This window comes from Culex quinquefasciatus, chromosome 3 (assembly GCF_015732765.1).
Source record: "Culex quinquefasciatus strain JHB chromosome 3, VPISU_Cqui_1.0_pri_paternal, whole genome shotgun sequence".
Lineage (NCBI taxonomy): Eukaryota > Metazoa > Arthropoda > Insecta > Diptera > Culicidae > Culex > Culex quinquefasciatus.
Genome location: NC_051863.1, coordinates 30,685,340 through 30,707,050, shown reverse-complemented (window position 1 = coordinate 30,707,050; position 21,711 = coordinate 30,685,340). Strand labels below are relative to the sequence as shown.

At 35.5% G+C, this 21,711-nt stretch overlaps 2 protein-coding genes across 2 annotated transcripts in view; one reads left to right on the top strand and one right to left on the bottom strand.

Annotated features, from left to right (window-relative positions):
* The window catches only part of LOC6035027, a 32,040-nt gene extending 30,035 nt beyond the window's left edge, over positions 1-2,005 (bottom strand). The window contains exon 1 of the mRNA XM_038259815.1: positions 811-2,005. Coding sequence (XP_038115743.1) covers positions 811-928 — 118 coding nt within the window. The 5' untranslated portion in view covers positions 929-2,005. The remainder of the gene's footprint in view (positions 1-810) is intronic.
* Positions 2,006-6,265: 4,260 nt separating this feature from the next.
* Positions 6,266-20,340, top strand: LOC6035028 (vacuolar protein sorting-associated protein 11 homolog). Its single transcript, XM_001845221.2, has 5 exons — positions 6,266-6,437; positions 6,505-8,656; positions 13,714-14,011; positions 14,073-14,301; positions 19,647-20,340. Exons 1-5 carry the CDS (start codon positions 6,423-6,425, stop codon positions 20,196-20,198), a joined length of 3,246 nt encoding a protein of 1,081 aa, XP_001845273.2. The 5' UTR covers positions 6,266-6,422; the 3' UTR covers positions 20,199-20,340.
* Positions 20,341-21,711: the final 1,371 nt, after the last annotated feature.

Sequence of the window (21,711 nt, the reverse complement as noted above, 5' to 3'; positions counted from 1 at the left end):
CTGAAAACCCATCATGTTGCATATCAAAGTTTATGAAATTGAAAGATATATCCATCTTTGGTAATGTCGTTAACTGCTGAACCATCCTGGCCAATCTGGAACCAGTTACCGGTGGCGCCTTGGGGACACTTCCGGAATATGAGAGAATCCCTATCATTCGACGTATCAAACTTCATGAAATTGAAAGATATGTCAATCTACGGTCATGCCAATGTTCGCTGACCCATCCTGGTCAATCTAGAACCGGTTACCGGTGGCCCTTTGGGGACACTCCCGCAATATGAGAGAAACCCTATCATCCGACATATCAAACTTCATGAAATTGAAAGATATGTCAATCTACGGCCAATGTTCGCTGACCCATCTTGGCCAATCTGGATCCGGTTACCGGTGGTCCTTTGGGGACACTCCCGGAATATGAGAGAAATCCTATCATCCGACATATCAAACTTCATGAAATTGAAAGATATGTCAATCTACGGTCATGCCGTTGTTCGCTGACTGTTGGTTGACATATCTTTCAATTTCATGAAGTTTGATGCGTCAGATGATAGGGGTTCTCTCATATTCCGGAAGTGTCCCCAAGGGGCCACCGGTAACCGATTCCGGATTAGCCACAATGGGTCAGCAAACAACGGCATTTATAAATACACTTCTTTTGACCAGAATGCGCAAGAAGAGCAAAGGCAAAACGTTGAATTAATCTATTATTTTATTTAGATAGAAATGTGGCACCTTCATGGTGTCCGCTAAATATTTCAAATTAACGACATGAAGCTTAGCATTCTACAAAGATTCCCCAACACATACCTTCATACTTCTGGATCTTGGACTTGATGTAGCCGACGGTGTCCCGATCGCTGACGGTCACCTCAAACTCGGACCCGGTCAGCGTTTCCACGATAATCTCGTACGAAGGACTCCACATGGTTTAGCCGCTCGATACCACCAATCCAAAAATGAACGTCCGATGTTCTCCGGGCAAAATTCCTCCGGGCAGACCAACGACAACAAAAAATCACGTCGATTCCGTTAGGCAACTGCGACGACCGAAAATTGCATTTCACGCAACCTTCAACCAAAATTAAGACGGTGTTTGTTTCGAACCGCGCGGCACTGCACACATACAAGCGCGCGCACACACACACACACGTACACTAATGAAATGGGTGTATTTTTTTCCTTCTTCGTCTTCTTGCCTTGCCTCTTCGACCGACTGCGGGGTGGAAAAGAAAAGTGACACGAGTCGAGTGAAATTTTTTCTCCCCTCACTCGCCACGAGATTGGCTCCTGCTGGTTCTGCTGGGCTTCGAACTTTTGAAGGACAGATTATTAATCATTCATTCCACTCGGTTAAGCTTTTCGATTGATTTGCAATCTGTGTTTTTTGGCAAAACTTTGTTGTTCACTTTTTCTCCAAAACAATTCCCCAGAATTACTCGCAAAATTTTTCAAGACGAATTTTGCGCACAACTTTGCTTCTTCGTCGAATGAGTCACGGCTATTTTCGCCCCATTACGGTGGGCTGGACCAGCTGTTCCCGGACCGGAAGTCGCGCTTCCCACAGAATCTGCTCAGTCTGGCAGTCGCGCCAAGCAAAAACGCAAAAGGAAACGACCTCGACACACACCGTCAATCCAATCTTCCACCAAGTAGGCGACGACGACGAAATGCGTTTCAATTTTGGTCGACGACCATCTTTCTTTTGCCAGCCGTCAGCAGATTCGAGAGAGGGGGACGACGACGTCGTGTCCCCGTAGAGTTTACTCTCCTCAGCCACACGATCCCGGAACGCTCGGTGGCAACGGCGACGACGACGACGACGATTCCATCCGGGAAGTAACACGGATTGCGCACGGGACTCGAACCACCGACTTGTAACTTCCGAACGCGAAAAAATAACGAGACGGAAAAATCTGGATCTTGGCCACTGCTGCTGCTTGACGACGATGAATGATGATGACTCGCGCGGTTCGGATTGCAACAGCAGTGTTGCTTGAACTGTGTGCGCGTGTTGGTGTTGGTGAGAGTTCGAAAAATGTCAAAAAAAAGAACAGTCTTGTTCGAAAAAAAAAGGTCTGGCCGCGGCGGCCGATTTTCGAAGTGACAGTTTTGTACACTGTTACTGAAAATTGCACTTTGCTGAGTTCGTTATCGCACTTTTTACACTTTTTCATACGATTTTTTTCAGTTCCACAACGATTAGCATACAAAGTCTGGAGTTTTTTTTTTAAAAAAGGACCAATAAGAGCAGTTCTCTAGGATTCCGGTCATTCGATTTTTTTTTTGTATTTTTTAATCCGACTGAAACTTTTTTGGTGCCTTCGGTATGCCCAAAGAAGCCATTTTGCATCATTAGTTTGTCCATATAATTTTCTATACAAATTTGGCAGCTGTCCATACAAAAATGATGTATGAAAATTCAAAAATCTGTATCTTTTGAAGGAATTTTTTGATCGATTTGGTGTCTTCGACAAAGTTGTAGGTATGGATACGGACTACACTGGAAAAAAATAATACACGGTAAAAAAAATTTGGTGATTTTTTTATTTAATTTTTTATTACTGAAACTTGATTTACAAAAAAACACTATTTATAATTTTTTTTATTTTTTTATATGTTTTAGAGGACATAAAATGCCAACTTTTCAGAAATTTCCAGGTTGTGCAAAAAATCATTGACCGAGTTATGAATTTTTTAATCAATACTGATTTTTTCAAAAAATCGAAATTTACGTCGTAAAAATTTTTCAACTTCATTTTTCGATGTAAAATCAAATTTGCAATCAAAAAGTACTTTAGTGCAAATTTGATAAAGTGCACCGTTTTCAAGTTATAGCCATATTTAAGTGACTTTTTTGAAAATAGTCGCAGTTTTTCATTTTTTAAAATTAGTGCACATGTTTGCTCAGTTTTGAAAAAAATATTTTTGAAAAGCTGAGAAAATTCTCTATATTTTGCTTCTTCGGACTTTGTTGATACAACCCATAGTTGCTGAGATATTGCCATGCAAGTGTTTAAAAACAGTAAAATTGATGTTTTCTAAGTCTCGCCCAAACAACCCACCATTTTCTAATGTCGATATCTCAGCAACTAATGGTCCGATTTACAATGTTTAAATATGAAACATTCGTGAAATTTTCCGATCTTTTCGAAAAAATTATTTTCAAAAATTTTAAATCCAGACTAACATATCAAAAGGGCGTAATATTGAATGTTTGGTCTTTTTGAAATGTTATTCTTGATTTGAAAATTTTGAAAATATTTTTTTCGAAAAGATCGGAAAATTTCACAAATGTTTCATATATTAACATTGTAAATCGGACCATTAGTTGCTGAGATATTGACGATGGAAAATGGTGGGTTGTTTGGGTGAGACTTAGAAAACATCAATTTTCCTGTTTTTAAACACTTGCATGCAGGGTTGTTAAAATATCAAAATATCACCTCTCAGCAACTACAATTATCTCGCCTGAATATTCATGCCTCAAATACAACTGCTCTTCTCTCTTCATTGAAACTCTCAGCGCCGAACATAGCCGAACACGTTTTTGTGTTTACCCACTCGCGATTGACATTTTCCTTTTCTCTCTCATTCTCGCTTCCACGATCATCCTACCGCAACAGCGTTTAACCACAAAAGCCGCCACAAAACCAATTTTGCAAACGCAGTTTGAAGGGGCGTCATGCGTGGTCGGCTCCTAATCGCCATCTCGCGTTCTCTCATTGCAGTTTTCGGAGAGGTTGAGAGACTCAGCGGTGAGAGCGCATAGTCGAGGAAAAGGGAAGGAGTGATAGAGAGAGAATGACATCGCTGGGAATCACGAGACACAAGAAGAGATCTCACAAGCTATAGTGACGGCCGCTATACTCTCGGATATTTTTGGTGCAGAGATAATCTATTGATAGCTTTTCTATCACTCTTTTGCAACACTGCTTGCATGGCAATATCTCAGCAACTATGGGTTGTATCAACAAAGTCCGAAGAAGCAAAATATAGAGAATTTTCTCAGCTTTTCAAAAATATTTTTTTCAAAACTGGGCAAACATGTGCACTAATTTTAAAAAATGAAAAACTGCGACTATTTTCAAAAAAGTCACTTAAATATGGCTATAACTTGAAAACGGTGCACTTAATCAAAATTTTACTGAAGTACTTTTTGATTGCAAATTTGATTTTACATCGAAAAATGAAGTTGAAAAATTTTTACGACCAAAATTTCGATTTTTTGAAAAAATCAGTATTTATTAAAAATTTTATAACTCGGTCAATGATTTTTTGCACAAAGTTGGCATTTTATGTCCTCTATATCATATCAAAAAAAAAAAAAAATAAAAATAGTGTTTTTTTGTAAATCAAGTTTTAGTGATAAAAAGTTAAATAAAAAAATCACCAAATTTTTTTTACCGTGTATTATTTTTTCCAGTGTAGTCCGTATCCATACCTACAACTTTGTCGAAGACACCAAATCGATCAAAAAATTCCTTCAAAAGATACAGATTTTTGAATTTTCATACATCATTTTTGTATGGACAGCTGCCAAATTTGTATGGAAAATTATATGGACAAACTAATGATGCAAAATGGCTTCTTTAGGCATACCGAAGGCACCAAAAAAGTTTCAGTCGGATTAAAAAATACAAAAATTAAAATTGAAGAAAAAAGACCGATTTCGTAGAGAATTGCTCATAAACCAAATTTCCAGTTTTTGCTTTTTGGGTGTTTTTGAAACCGCCTTGAATCAGGGGTATTGAAAAACACCCAAAAAGCAAAAACTGGAAATTTGGTTTATTGGCTCGCCGGTCGCCCATCTTAAAATTATGAAAATAATTGCCCATCCGCCAGCCACTGGACTTCAACAATCCAAGGTTTCTTTTTCAGCAATGAAAAAAAATATACCAGACAGACAACAAAAAAAAGTATATGTCTAATTAATACAAACACAAAACCATAGACATTGACGCTACCTCGAATGTAAAACCGATTGATAAAGACGTTTGATTTTGGATTCATATGTTCATTGATTCTATAAATAACAAACTGTTGGAAACGGCCTACTCACGCCCTCATTTTACTCAAATATGAGTAAATTTACTCAGCCCTCACACTCACGGAGAGTAACGAGAGTGTTTGCTGTGAGGAAGCCTACTCGATTTGTGAGTGTGAGTGGTTTTCCGAACTCTGCGAACAAAAACTGAGTAAAAATATCAATGTACACTCAACTAGAGACCCTAAATTGAGATCTCCACGGTTTCTCTCACGCACACCATCATTCTGTGTTAGTATTTGTATTTGAAGTATTGTTTTAGTTTTGAACGATTGTGATTGGCTGAATTCCAAGCAGCTGATTTTGTTTACCCTTTTTTTTCGCAGACATAGGCAAATCGAGTAGATCAATCGTCTGTAAAAACCAGCTGTTTACCACGTGCTCGTGGTAGAACAAGGGACACAGCTGATTTTGACAGACGAATTATTCTACTCGATTTGCCTATGTCTGAGTGTAATTTTGTTAAACACTAACACACTCTCGCGCGTGGATATCTCTATAGGGAGACTGGTCTAAGCTTGCTAAATCGATCTGGCAACGTATGTTTTGAGCTTGGCAACACTGATAAGTTTTGCTGTGCGTAAAGGCAAATGCTCGTTTAGATACGTCAAACTCGCGTCTGTTTGGGTACGTCAAATTCACTTCGTCCAGTCTCCCTATTTAGGATCTCTACACTCAACCCCCGGTGGTTGGTAACTTTTTCGTTTTACACTTTTTTAGTTTGTACCCCGTTGGTTGGTCAAAGTCAAACTAAAAAGTGACGAACTGTCACTTTTTACACGGCGCTCACGCACACTATCAAAACAAACGTTGCCGAGCTTCCGTGGCCGTGAGGTTACGGGTTTCACCTTGTAAGCGGAAGGTGATGGGTTCGATTCCTGCCTGGCTCGGCAAAGTCAGATCCCTTCAAAGAGTAATTCTACTCACTGGGAATACTGACCGGTAGGGGATGGGTTTCGACTAGCCGCGTGCTGGGTTTCCAATCCAGAGGTCGTGAGTTCGATTCTCGTACCGGGATGATGAAGTTTGAAAAAAAAAGTTTGGTAGTGTGTGTGAACTCCGTGTAAAAGGGGTGTCAAACTAAAAAGTGACCCCGTTTGACAACAGTTGGTGTCAAACCATTGGGGTTTGAGTGTATTGCGTAACTTTGAATAAGCGTGTGAAAGCAGAGGAGAGTTTCCTCCGTGTCCAGCCCTGCGCCACCAAAACAAAGGTGATTTTGACAGATGGGTGGGAGCTGATAGCGAAAAAAGTTCGATTATTCATCAAAACATTCAAAATTCTGGTAATCTTTTGCTAGTAATTTGTGATTAAGGTGTTAAAAATTAGTATTTAAGTTTTCTATCGTTCACTTGGCGTTAATTGAGCCTTCGCAATGGCGATTTTCGAGGTAAGACGTTTTAAATTCTGTAATTAGAAGTGATAAGCTGACGCCTCTGCCTTCCTTTCCTCCCCAGTGGCGAAAGTTTACCTTTTTCGACCTGCGGAAGGGCGTCGACAAGGACCGGGTCGCGGAGACGCTGCAGGACGCACGCATCACGGCCACCGCCAGCGGTAACAACGTGATCGTGATGTGCGACTCGGAGGGGATGATCCACAGCTTCAACCGGAGCTGGGAACCGATCTCCTTCAAGGGCCACGAGGGCTCGATTCTGCTGTGCGACATTTCCAAACAGAACAACCTGCTGGTTACGGTGGGCGAGGACATTAATGGACCCTCGTTTAAGGTGTGGAATTTGGGGAAGGTGACGGCGATTGCGGGGGCGCAGTGCTTGCGGACGGTGCGGACGATGGTGTCGGTGCCAAGTGCGCTTGCGGTTTCCGAAGGCGGACAGTTTATGGCGATTGGGTTTGCCAAGGGGAACATTTCGCTTTACAGGGGGGATGTTAGTAGGGATCGGTCGAAGACGCTGAAGCAGCTGACGGCGGGGACGGCATCGATTAGCGGGATTGCGTTTAAGCACTTTAATAAGATAACGCAAATGTTTGTCTGCTCCGATTCGGGGGTGTATTTGTACAACCTGCAGAGTCGTGACAAGGAGATTCGGATAAATCTGGACACGATGCAATCGCCGGTTGGTTGTTGCGCGCTGCAAACCGGTCACAACGAGGGCCACTTTATGGTCGGGCGAGATGATGCCGTGTATTGCTACACGTCGGATGGGCGCGGGCCGTGTTACGCCCTGGACGGCAAGAAGACGCTGCTGCAGTGGTTCCGATCGCACCTGTTGATAGTGTCGAAGAATACTCGGGTTAGCGGCTCGAACGGGGCTGGGTTTGTGCTGACCGTGATTGATATTCAGAACAAGTTTATCGTGTACACGTGTCCGATTGACGAGGTGGCGGCGATTCTGACGGAGTTTGGCTCGTGCTATATTTTGACTGAGAACAAGCAGATTTTTCACTTGGACGAGAAGGACCTGCAGAGCAAGCTGAACTTGCTGTTTAAGAAGAATTTGTACGACATTGCGGTGCGGATCGCCAAGAGCAATCAGTACGACACGGACGGGTTGGCCGGGATATTCAAGCAGTACGGAGATCATCTGTACAGTAAGGGGGACTTTTCCGGGTCTGTTGATCAGTACACCAAGACGATTGGATTTTTGGAGCCTTCGTACGTGATTCGACGCTTTTTGGACGCTCGTCACATTCACTACTTGACGGATTACCTGCAGGCGATTCACAAGTCTGGTCGTGCCAGTGCGGATCACACGACGCTGCTGCTGAACTGCTTCACCAGGTTGGACAGGACCGAGCAGTTGAAACAGTTTTTGGAGAACGAAAATAAGCTGAACCTGTTCGACGTTGACGTGGCCATCAAGGTCTGTCGTAACGCATCGGTTGAGCAGGCTCTCGCGCTGGCCAAAGCGCACGGCAAGCACGATCTCTGTCTGAGCATCCTGACGGAAGATCTGTGCCGTTACGAGGACGCCCTGAAGTACATCTCCCAGCTGGATTTCCACGAAGCGGAACGAAACGTTAAAAAGTACGGCTTTCTCCTGATGGAGCACTGCCCGGGTCAAACCATCGCCCTGCTGAAGAAACTTTGCACGGACTACGTCCGCACCGACCTGGGCACGAGCGCCCTGCAGGACCACTTTGGCGATGACCTCACCTCCAGCTTCCTGCTGGAAAACGGCCTAAACAGCGAGCGCGGCAACCCGGAAGACTTCGTGCATCTCTTCTCCAACAGCGAACTCCTGATCGATTTTCTCGAACATCTCATCCTAAATCTGCCCTCGTGCAGCAAGTTCGTCTACAACAGCCTGATCGAGCACTATCTGCACCGGTGGCGCGAAGCCCCGGCCGTGGAGCGCAAGCTGCTCGATACGCTGAAGCAGAACGCCGACCGGTACGACAAGAGCCACGTGCTGATCCAGTGCCGGGTGCACCAGTTCTGGCCCGGCGTCATGTATCTCTACGAGGAGGACAAACTGCACCATCTGATTGTGCGGCACTATCTGAAGAATCGAGACTACGAGAACCTACTGGCGTGCTGCCGAAAGTTGGGCCAAAGCGATGCCTCGCTGTGGCTGTTGGCGTTGAATGGACTTAAGAACGACCAGGCCGCTCCGCCGAAGCTGCTGTCGCAGGTGCTGCAAGTCATCGGTGAGTTGAGCGTTTCTTCGTTAACGATAGCCACTTTCAAAAGATGTTCCGGGGGATTATTGCACTTGATCTTAATTGCTCGACTCACGTTCGAGATTTCTCGATAGTCAGATTACGATCTACCATCGACAAATTACAACTAACAATCGAGAAATTACGATCAATTAAAGAAATTAGGATTTTTTTTTTGCTCATATTTTATTTTTTGAATTAAATTGTTATTAGTTTTTAGAAGGAAAACTTGAAAAATTCACTGTTTTAAAACAACCTAAAATTCAAAATTTAAAAATATATTTTTTAAATTGAATACCAAGCCATAAACTTCACATTTAAATGAAAAAAGTGTTTTAAAATGCATTTTACACTAGTTCAGTTGTTTTGCAATCATTAGTTTTCAAAAAATCTAAAATCTGACAAAAACAAAAATTGTATCGAAAAAAAAGATTTTGCATCGAAAATTTTCAAAAAGTCTTAAGATTTTTTAATAAACCCAAACATGCTAAAAATGATTTTAAACGCAGGAGAATGTGTTTTAATTTGATTTCAGCTGGTTGCCCTTGAATATTCATTTATATTTTGAAGTTTATTGTAAAAATATTTTTTTTGCCCCCTGATTTTTCGGGCCAATTTTGAAGGGGGGTAGACAAAAACTTTTAAAAATATTTGTACCAGCCTAATGAAAAGAGTGTTCTAAATTATACACCTGTCCAGTTGTTTTGCAATCTTTAGTTTCAAAAATTTCTAAGTACTGAGGGAATATTTTTTGCGATTTTTTTTTGCTGTGCTGTACATCGGAATTTTATAAATTAGGGTACATAAATTTAGAAAAATATTTGCAACGGCCTGAAATCTTTTCCAAAAATAACGTTTAAAATTAAAAATATTAAACGAAAAAACATCTTTTTGTAATTAAAACAAACGTTTAAAAAAATCATAGATCATTTTCAAAAAACTTCAAAAATTTCATGAATTATTTTTGTTAAACTCCAAAAAACTTAAAAATAAAAAAAACTACAAAAATTAAAAAAAAAACTACAGAAAACCCAAAAACAACAAAAATGTCAAAAACATCGAACATTTTAAAAAGAGCTTAAAATTTAAAAATTTAAGATTTTTCAAAGAAAGGAGAATGGGCAAATTTGTATAGGAGCTGGTCCAAGGATGTACACGAACGGGACCAACTTTTTTCGAAAGATCTCGCCGTGACATGAAAAAAAGTCTTCTGGACCAACTCTCTAAACCCCGGGGTTCAAAAGTTACAAGTTGTTGAAGTTAGAGCATTTTGGGTTAAAATGTACAAAAAATCGTATTTTTGCTATTTATAAAATCATTCATAAAATCTCTGTTTCATTATGGATTTCGATTTTCTTGACTTCATTCGACGCGAATCAGTAAAAACTATGAGTTCTGATATATCTTAGCATGATTGAAACATGATTTCTCTTGTTTTTATCCGTTTGAACCGTTTGTGCAAGAGGCATCCCATAGAAACAAGTCGAAACTTCAAGGTTTTGAAACCGGGTCCAACCCAGACTGCTTCAGTGAGTATGGAAGGCTTCAGTGCAATGTTGTAACAACTTATTGGGATGGTCTGAGTCATCCGAGAACTCCTTGGAGTTAAGACCGGTGATTCTACCGCCGTAACAAGCAAGATGTCGGCGGTTTTTGACCACGGATCATACCCGCATGGCTTCAGACAGTATGGTAGACTGCTTTGTTAATGTGTTGGGATGTCTTTGGTCATCCTAGGAGTTTAGATATTTGGGTCACTGTAACAAGAAAAAGGTCGATGATTTTTAACCGCGCATCATAACCGCAAAGATTCAGTGAGTATTTCAGACTGTATTGCTGTTATGTTGGGATGTTCTGGACCATCCCAGAGAGTCCTTGTAACAGCCGTAGACCTACAGATCATAACTCCAGGGAGTCCTTGGATGACCCAGGACATCCTAACACATTAGCAAAGTAGTCTACCACACTCACTGAAGCTATGCGGGTATGTTCCGTTGTCAAAACCGGTCGACATTTTGCTTGTCACGGTAGTAGACCCACAGATCTTAACTCCAGGGAGTCCTAGGAGAACCCAGGACACTCCAACACATCAGCATAGTAGTCTACCATACTCACTGAAGCCATGCGGGTATGATCCGTGGTCAAAAACCGCCGACATCTTGCTTGTTACGGCGGTAGAATCACCGGTCTTAACTCCAAGGAGTTCTCGGATGACTCAGACCATCCCAATAAGTTGTTACAACATTGCACTGAAGCCTTCCATACTCACTGAAGCAGTCTGGGTTGGACCCGGTTTCAAAACCTTGAAGTTTCGACTTGTTTCTATGGGATGCCTCTTGCACAAACGGTTCAAACGGATAAAAACAAGAGAAATCATGTTTCAATCATGCTAAGATATATCAGAACTCATAGTTTTTACTGATTCGCGTCGAATGAAGTCAAGAAAATCGAAATCCATAATGAAACAGAGATTTTATGAATGATTTTATAAATAGCAAAAATACGATTTTTTGTACATTTTAACCCAAAATGCTCTAACTTCAACAACTTGTAACTTTTGAACCCCGGGGTTTAGAGAGTTGGTCCAGAAGACTTTTTTTTCATGTCTCAGAGAGATCTTTCGAAAAAAGTTGGTCCCGTTCGTGTACATCCTTGGACCAAATTTGCCCATTCTCCTTTTTAATAACGTTTATTAAAATTTGTGATGTTTTTAAAAATTTTCAATCTTTAAAATACTTGAAATTTCTGAAATTTTTGAAGTTCTTGAAGCTATTGTTTTTTTTAAAACGTTAGATTTTGAAGATGCTTTATATTTTTTTAATTTTCAGTTTTATTTCTGAAGTTTTTGCTGTTTTTGATTTTTTTAGATTTAGATATTTTTAAAATGTCTTTTTTAATTTTTTTAAACCTTTGCAGTTTTTTTAAATTTTTTAAGCTTTTTCAATTTTTGGAGCATTTTGGCTTTTTTTCGGATTTTTGAATATTTTTTATTTTTATTTTTTTATTTTAGTTTTGAAAGTTTTGGTTATAATTTTAAGTTCAAAAAATATTTTAAAAATCAAAAAATTTCAAAAAAAGCAAAATATTTAAATACATTAGAAAGAAAATTCAAAGTTTAAAAAATACTACAACTTCTCAAAAAAATTTAGCACAAAAATATTAAAAATTTAAAATTAAAAAATAAAAACGACTGAAAATTTAAAATTTCAGAGATATATTTAAATTAGTAAGAAAGGTTTTTGCCTGCTCTAAAAATAAAAAAAAAAACTTTAAAAATATTATAAATTTCAAATATTTTGCACAATCAAAAAATAAAAAACACATCATAAATTTTAAAAACATCAGAAATAAAATTCAAAATTTAAAAAAAAATATAAATGCATTTTAAAAATCTATTGTTTTGAAAAAATAAGAATTAGCTCTTCAAGAACTTCAAAAATTTCAAAAATTTAAAATATTTTAAAATTTTGAAACATTATTAAAAAATTTATATTTTCTAAAATTCAAAAATATAAAACTTCTCCAAAATTTTACGGTTTTAGAAAATTATGGAATAACAAATTGATTAATTAAAAATTAATAAATTAAGGTTCTGAAATTTTAGAAGTTTCAAAAATTTTATAAACCTTTAAAACATTTTTTTTATTAAGATACATCAAAATCTTGTCAAAATTAACGTTGTTTATAAAATTGTATGAACTCAAAAAATCAAAATTATTTTAATTTTTAGATTTTTTTTTGAAAGATTAACAAATTTGTATTTAACATTTTCATCTAAACTTTTGTATTTATAAATTTACGTTTAAAAAATTAAGGATCTAAAAGTTTAATAAACTGCAAAAACAGTATGAACAACTAAAACATTTAAACACAACAGAAAATTCAAAATCTGTGAGAATTTTAAAAAATATGAAAGCTTTTCCAACAACCAACGGTTTAAAAAAATAAGGATAAAAAAATTACGAAAATATCATATTTTTTTTAAATTTCTTTTCTCGACAAATAAACTTAAAAAAAACGTTTCTTAACCCTTTCAGGCCTGAATTTTCAAAAAAAATCTTTTTTTAGTTAATGATTGGAAAATGATCCTTAAGGCCATACGAAATTATAGGCTACTTCAGAAAATTTTGATTTTTGGGCCTGAAAGGGTTAATCCACCTTTAGGTGGGTGGTGCCTTCCTTACATTCATAAAGTTAATACACTACAGAGCCTCAAAAAATAGAGTATAAATAAGACTTATTTTTAACAAAATATCTGAGATCCGGCCTAAAAAGTGTATAAATAACACTTATAACTTTTGGTAGGGTTGTCAGATCTTCAACGTTTTAAGCTTATTGGAAAGGTCTTTTGATTACCTATACAAAGACAGGTCGCATGGTGGATCCGGACAACGTTTTCATCAAAATATTTGAGATCCGGCCTCCAAAAAGTGCATAAATAACACTTAAGTGCTTATAACTTTTGATAGGATTTTCAGATCTTCAACGTTTTGGACTCGTTGGAAATGTTTTTTAAATACCTTTTTAAAAATGTATTACATGACGAGTTTTCTCTCAAAAACTACGCTATTTACAATCTTCCGGACTTAATACGAAATCGTTTTTTAGCATAACTTTTGAAGTACTTTATTAAACTTCATCATATTAACTAGGGTCTTGTGGGATCCCAAGACGGATCGAATGAGACCAAAACGGTTAAAATCGGTTCAGCAAATCCGGAGATAATTGCGTGCATATTTTTCGGTGCACGGACTAACATCCAGACACACACACAGACATTTGTTCAGAATTTGATTCTGAGTCGATAGGTATACGTGAAGGATGGTCTACGATGTCTAATAAAGAAGTTCATTTTTCGAGTGATTTTATAGCCTTTCCTCATTGAGGTGAGGAAGGTAAAAACATTTTTTCTAGCCTTACATTTCTTAAATCACATATCGAGATTTCCTTGGTCGTCAGTCGTAATTTGTCGATTGTAGATCGAGAAATTTCGAACGAAATCACGATCGAGTACAATATTCACCACGATTTTCTTTTTGTTCCAGCCCAAGAAAAGCTGCAAGCCCCGCTCCAAATCCTCAACTGCCTGGCCGTCGAAAGCGGGCCCACTCTCCTTCCCGTCCGGGACTACTTCATGCAGGTGTTCCAGAAGGAGCAGGACGCAACGCGCCACGACGCGGAACTCACGCGCAAGTACAGCGAAGAGTCGGTCGCCATCAAGCAGCACATCGCGCACCTGCAGCACGGCAACGTCGAGTTCCGGAACACGGTCTGCGACACGTGCAAGCAGCCCCTCTCCTGGCCGGCGCTCTTTTTCCTCTGCAAGCACTCGTACCACCAGGAGTAAGCGCGCACCTCAAGACTCACTTCTTCAAGTTACTAACAATCATCTCGTATGTTTTAGTTGCATTCGCGGCTACTCGGAAACGGAGCGCGACTGTCCGGTGTGCAACAAGAAGAACATTCTGCTGATGGATGCGTTGCGTGCCCAGAGTGAATCCCGCGGGCAGCATGAGGCGTTCCATAATCTGCTGGATCGGTCGCCGGAGCCGTTCTCCGTGGTGGCGGAACACTTTGGGCGGGGACTGTTCAACAAGCTGTTGATTGTGGAGGAAGAGGATGGGCGATCGGAGGTAGGTTCTAGATCTAGAGAGGAAAATCCCGGTGATGTTCGATTAAAAAGAATTAGACTCAAGGTTGAGGTTTGCATAAATTTCCCTTGAGAAATGAAAGCGAACTAAACTGAGGGATGAAACTGAAGAGATTAACAAGCTGATTACTGCAAGCGATCGTTATATTGAAATTGACGATCTAGGTATAAATGATAAAAAATCTATTTGAACTATATCAGATTTCAAAATCAATTCCGCATCTGACAAAAAATAATTTAATTAAATTTATAAAAAGGAAATTTTAAAATTTGACCTCACTATTGAAATTAAAATCAGAAAACCGTATTAAAATATACGTTTACAAGATTTCATATATTATTACATAATTTTTGTGTACAAATCTCAGCCGTTGGCTCTGATTTAGCTTGTATTTAGCTGAAAAAAAAACCGAATTTTTAGCAGGCTTGAGATTGTTAAAGGTACATATTTTAGAAATTTACACAAAAAACGCAAACATTCAAATTATGATATTAAACTGTTTTTTTTTGGTTCAGAATTTGTTTTTTCAGTCTTTGTTTTAATTTTTGAATGTTACTCATCATAGTGCGTGGCGAATGGTTACGCTGTCCGCTTTGTAAGCGGATGATTCTGGGTTCGATTCCCATCTGCTGCAACCTTCCATCGGATGATGAAGTAAAATGTCGGTCCCGGCCTTGGTTGTTAGGCCGTTAAGTCATTTCAGGTGTAGGAGTCGTCTCCATGCCATAAATACAAACAACACACCAAACCAAGCCTACTCCGGTGGTCGTCAGTTCAAACATTGGGGTGCAAGGTTCCTTGGAGTAGAAAGAGGTGTGGGTGCTCTAGCCATTCAAGCCTTCGGACTCCTAGGTTCGAGCAGAAACTTGCAATAGAGACCACAAAAGACCCGGGGGTCGTTAATGTGGATGGCATGAAATTGATTTTTTTTTATGTTTGGTTCAGATTTTGTTTTTTCAGTCTTTGTTTTAATTTTTGAATGTTACTCAACAAAAAAAACATTTTTTTTCAGTTTATTTTTTTTTGCCTTCCTCACTTTACTGAGGAAAAGTTATAAAATCACTCGAAAAATGAACTTCTTAATTCGACCTCGTAGACCCACCTTCACGTTTACCGTGTATGTCTTTAAGTCTGTGCACCGAAAAAAAAATGCACTCGATTATCTCCGAACTGGCTGAACCGATTTGGACCGTTCTGGTATCATTCAATCCGTCCTGGGGTCCCACAAGCCCTTAGTAAATATTTTTCAAACATTTTCAGGAAGGCATTCAAAAGACCTTTCTAACGAGTTTGAAACATTGAAGATCTGACGAACCTATTAAAAGTTATGAGCACTTTTGTGTTATTTATTCAATTTTTATAGGCCGGATCTCAGCTATTTTGATAAAAACGTTGCCCGGATCTATCATGCGACCCATCCATTTATGGGTAATCAAAAGATCTTTCCAATGTGTCCAAAACATGGAAGATCTGACATCTCTATCAAAAGTTATGAGTACTTAAGTGTTAATTTAACACTTATTAGAGACCGAATCTCAGATATTTTGATTGAACCTTTATCCGGATCCGTCATGCGACCCTTCGATGGATGGGTAATCAAAAGACCTTCCCAAAGAGCCCAAAATATGGAAAATCTGATTACCCTATCAACATTTTTTAAGCACTTACATGTTATTTATAATTTCTTTTGAAAACAGTTCTCATTTATTTTGATAAAAATAATGTCTTGATATATCATGCGAACTATCGTTAGATAGGTTATCAAAAGACATACCGGTGAGCCAGAAAGATTGAAGATCTGAAACCTTTATTCGGGAACGATGCAATATTCAATATAATATTCATATTATGAATGCGAGGAAGGCACCAACCACCTGAAGGTGGATTAAGTATCGTTTTGAATTAAACATTTATGACTTGATTGTTTTATTTTTTAATTTTATGATTTATTGAATTGTAGGATAACAGTGAACCAAATTGATTATTTTTATTTTGAAGTTTTCAACGAGTTTTAAGTCTTGTTTTTAATTTTGCATTTCTAGAAATTTTAAAATTCTTGGATTCAAAAATTCAGATTTTTCTCGGAATTTGTTTTTTTTGTCTATGTTATACATGTTTCTCGATAAGCTATTTTTATTAATTTTTTACTATTATAGAATTTAAATTTTGAGAATTAAAGAATTTTATAATATATCTTTTTTTTACTTTAAGTGTATCCGTTTTTTACAAAAAAAAATATTTCAGTTTAAAAAGTAAGCAACACAAAATTTAAAGCAAAGAATTTTAGGATAATAATAATATTGTATTATGTCTTAAGGTGAAGAAAAAAAATAAGATTTTAAAATTTTAGGATCATAGAATTTCAATATTTTAGAATTTCAGAATTCAAGAATATCAGAATTTTAAAATAATAATAACTTTATAGTTTTGCCTTCTAATTGAAATATAGTTGAAACTAAAAATTTAAATATTTGAGAGTTTTAAAATTGAAAAAACTGGTAAATTTACAAGTTCAATAATTTAAAAACGTCAAATTTAAAAGTTTAAAAATTTAAAAACATAAAAATTTGAAAGTTTAAACATTTTAAACTTAATAATTTAAAAGTTTAAACATTTAAAACTCAAAAATTTAAAAGTATAAAAATTTATAAATCTAAAACTTTTTAAAAATTTTGGAATTTGAAGAATTTAAGATTTTCAGAATTTTAAGGATTTCAGGAATTTTAAGAATAACAAGAATCCCAAGAATTTCAAAAATATCAAGAATTTCATGAATTCCAAAACATCAAATTTTTTAAAAAATTCAAGAATTTCAAGATTTTTTAGAATTTTAAGAATTGTAATAATTTTTTAAAATTTCAAGAATTTTACGAAATTTTGAGAACATTAAGAATTTTAGAAATTTCAAGAATTTCAAGAGTTTTAAAAATTTTAAGAAATTCAACAATTTCAAAAATTTCAAGAATTTCAAAAAAATCAAGAATTTCAAGAATTTTAAGAATTTCAAGAATTTTAAGAATTTCAGGAATTTTAAGAATTTCATGAATTTCAAGAATTTCAAAAATTTCAAGAATTTCGAATTTATTGAACTTTAAGAATTTCAAGATTTTCAAGAATTTTAAGAATTTTAAGAGTTTTAAGAATTCAAGAATTTTTAGAATTTCAAGATTTTTTTTAAGAATTTCAAGAATTTTATGTATATTAAGAATATCAAGAATTTCAAGAATTTTAATAATTTAAGAATTTTAAGAATCTCAAAAATTTTAAGAATTTTAAGAATTTCAAGAATTTTAAGAATTTTATGAATTTTAAGAATTATAAGAATTATAAGAATTTTAAGAATTTTAAGAATTTCAAGAATTTCAAGAGTTTTTAGAATTTCAAGAATTTTAAGAATCTCAAAAGTATTTTAAGAATTTTAAGAATTTCAAGAATTTTAAGAATTTCTTGAACTTATAGAATTTCAAGAATTTCAAGATTTTCAAGAATTTTAAGAATTTTAAGAGTTTTAAGAACTCAAGAATTTTTAGAATGTCAAGATTTTTTTTTAAGAATTTCAAGAATTTTATGTGTATTAAGAATATTAAGAATTTCAAGAATTTCAAGAATTTTAAGAATTTTAAGAATTTTAAGAATTTTAAGAATTTTAAGAATTTCAAGAATCTCAAGAATTTCAAGAATATTAAGAATTTTAAGAATTTCAAGAATTTTAATAATTTTAATAGTTTAAAGAATTTTAAGAATTTTAAGAATTTCAAGAATTTCAAGAATTTCAAGAATTTCAAGAATTTCAAAAATTTCAAAAATTTCAAAAATTTCAAAAATTTCAAAAATTTCAGGAATTTCAAGAATTTCAAGAATTTTAAGAATTTCAAAAATTTCAAGAATTTTAAGAATTTGAATTTTTTTAAGAATTTCAAGAATTTCAAGAATATCAAGAATTTCAAGAATTTCAAGAATTTCAAGAATTTCAAGAATTTCAAGAATTTCAAGAATTTTATGTATATTAAAATATCAAGAATTTCAAGAATTTTAATAATTTAAGAATTTTAAGAATTTCATGAATTTTAAGAATTTGAAGAATTTTAAAAATTTTAAGAATTTCAACAATTTTAAGAATTTCAAGAACTTTAAGAACTTTAAGAATTTCAAGAACTTTAAGAATTTCAAGAATTTCAAGAATTTTAAGAATTTCAAGAATTTTAAGAATTTTATGAATTTTATGAATTTTAAGAATTATAAGAATTTTAAGAATTTCAAGATTTTCAACAATTTTAAGAATTTCAAGAATTTCAAGAATTTCAAGAATTTCAAAAATTTCAAAAATTTCAAGAATTTCAAGAATTTTAAGAATTTTAAGAATTTCAAGAATTTCGAGAATTTTAAGAATTTGAAGAGTTTTAAAAATTTTAAGAATTTCAACAATTTTAAGAATTTTAAGAATTTCAAGAACTTTAAGGATTTCAAGAACTTTAAGAATTTCAAGAACTTTAAGAATTTCAAGAATTTCAAGAATTTTAGGAATTTTAGGAATTTTAAGAATTTTAAGAATTTTAAGAATTTTAAGAATTTTAAGAATTTTGAGAATTTTAAGAATTTTAGGAATTTTAAGAATTTTAAGAATTTTAAGAATTTTAAGAATTTTAAGAATTTCAAGAACTTTAAGAATTTCAAGAACTTTAAGAATTTCAAGAATTTCAAGAATTTTAGGAATTTTAAGAATTTTAAGAATTTTAAGAATTTTAAGAATTTTAAGAATTTTAAGAATTTTGAGAATTTTAAGAATTTTAAGAATTTTAAGAATTTTTAAGAATTTCAAGAACTTTAAGAATTTCAAGAACTTTAAGAATTTCAAGAATTTCAAGAATTTTAAGAATTTTAAGAATTTCAAGAATTTTAAGAATTTTAAGAATTTTAAGAATTTTAAGAATTTTAAATATTTTAAGAATTTTAAGAATTTTAAAAATTTTAAAATTTTTAAAAATTTTAAGAACTTTAAGAATTTTAATAATTTGAAGAATTTTAAGAATTTTAAAATTTTTAAAAAATTTAAGAATTTTAAGAATTTTAAGAATTTCAAGGATTCAAATGAATATAAGAATAAAAATTAACAGAAATAATATTTATTAGGAGACTTTATGCTAATGCTTTAATATAATAATTTTTAAGTGGGGTTCGGAAATGTTAATAACACAAATATTAGCGTTTAAGAGAAGTCAATTTACGTTGACCAACGAAAGTTGATCTAAATTTCGATCGCAATATAACAACCGCTTGGAATAATCAAGTTGTGATTATAAAAGACTAAACCAAAATTCCATTTTCAGTCCCTGCTCACACCAACCGACGCCGGACCACGTGCCCCCGCTGCGAAGCAACCAAACCCAAGACCACCGGCCACCGTTGCGCCAACGCCGTACGCCAACTACGGTCCCGGTGCCGAGGCGCGTCTCCGCCAGGACGAAGGCAGTCGCCAACTCCGTCTTGAGGCGCAGGAAACCAGCGAAATGCGCCTTCGCCTAATGGAACAGGAACGCATCCGGCAGCGCCAACAACAGGCCAGCCTCGTGACGACCCAGCAGCAACTGCGTCTGCGCGACGATCGCAGCCCAAAGCGTCAACAGTCTCCGTACGGCAGTCCCAAGCCGCCGTCTGCACTAGCCTCACAGCAGAAAGTTCCGGCGAAGGTGGTGGCTAAAAATCCGTTTGACGACGACGGCGGGGAGGAAGTTAGGTACGATAAGAGCAAGGATCCGTTTGCGTCCGGGGAACCGACGCCGACGAAAAAGCCGAGCCAGGTGGTGACAGCGTCGGCGACGCCGGCTAGCAATCCGTTCGAGCAGGACTACGACAGCAGTCTGGATCCGTTTGCGGATTAAGAGGAGTTTTGGGGAATATCGTGATGGCAAACAAAAATAACGATTCCAGCTGAGCGACAAGTGCAGAGAAATGCAATTTGCTGCAGCATCCATTATAACAATATGATATAAATATAATACATTATGAAATTACGTTTAGAAAGTTCGCCATTTTGTATCGTTGAAAATATTTTCTGTAACCAAAATCATATTTATTTGCTAAAATAACAATTATATTAATAAAGTAAGTAAGCAGTATATATTAGTTTATTTTTACTTTGTTGCAAAATCTCTGGAAATCCGAGGACGGGTCTTCAGGCCCATGCCTTGAAATATTTTATTGGGTTAGTTGTTTTTGATATTTTTTACGAAATTTGCCTTTTGCCATGTAGGTTTGTCCACCAGAAAATCAATTCGTAATATTCATTTCCTCAGATTTTTTTTATCCAGAGTGTACATGTAACTTAATTCAATATTAAGCAGTTTCTTATTTTCTGTTTATTTTAAATTTTCAAAATATTTGTTTTCGAAAAAATCCACCAAATTTACAACAGATTAATTTTTTGCAATTGAAAATCTGACTATTGGCTTCAGAGCTAATTTCTATGAATTTTATTTTTTTTATTTTTGAGTTCAAAAGTCGTAATGATGACAGCACTAGATCGAAAGAATATTTCTCGCCTCACGGTCGAGATTTCTCGATTACAAAATTTCAAAAACATAAAACTTTGAAAAATTTCAGAATTAAAAAAAAAATTCACATGCCATAATATCAACATTTCAATGAAAAAAATTCTCGGCAAATACATAATACAGCAGTACAGTCGGTTTGCAATCTAAGATTATTTTTTTTAAAGAAAAAAACTCTTGCGCTCAATGTTAAATCTCAAAATATTTTCAAAACAATCTAAAAACAAGTTTAAAAAAATTAGACGCAGGGAAGTGCGTTTTAAATTGTTTCCAGCTGACTGAACTAAAAATTTATTTGAAATTTTTAAGTTTTGCCTTCCTCACCTTACTGAGGAAAGGCTATAAAATCACTTGGAAATTAAACTTCTTAATTTGACGTCCTAAACCCACCTTCATGTATAACTATCGACTCAGAATCAAATTTTGAGCAAATGTCTGTGTGTGTGGTGGGATGTTGATCAAAAAATTGTCACTCGATTATCTCGACATTGGCTGAACCGATGTTGTCCGTTTTGGCGTCATTCGATCCGTCTTGGGGTCCCATAAGTCGCTATTAAAAATTATGCAGTTTAGTTATGTACTTCAAAAGTTATGCTAAAAAATCAATTTTAACAAAAGTCCGGAAGATTGTAAAAAGGGTAGTTTTTGCAAGAAAACCCGTCATGCAATACATTTTTAGAAAGGTATTTAAAAGAGCTTCCAAAACATTGAAGATCTGACAACCCTATCAAAAGTTATAAACACTTCAGAGTTATTTATGCACTTTTTGTAGGCCGGATCTCAGATATTTCGATGGAAACGTTGTCCGGATCTCTCATGCGACCTATCGTAGGATGGGTATTCA

What these genes read in the sequence shown, in the direction of transcription:
- LOC6035028 (XM_001845221.2), top strand. An exon ending in GCAGGTGCTGCAAGTCATCG is followed by an intron (nt 8,657 to 13,713) that starts GTGAGTTGAGCG and finishes TTTTTGTTCCAG; the next exon opens with CCCAAGAAAAGCTGCAAGCC. An exon ending in AAGCACTCGTACCACCAGGA is followed by an intron (nt 14,012 to 14,072) that starts GTAAGCGCGCAC and finishes CGTATGTTTTAG; the next exon opens with TTGCATTCGCGGCTACTCGG.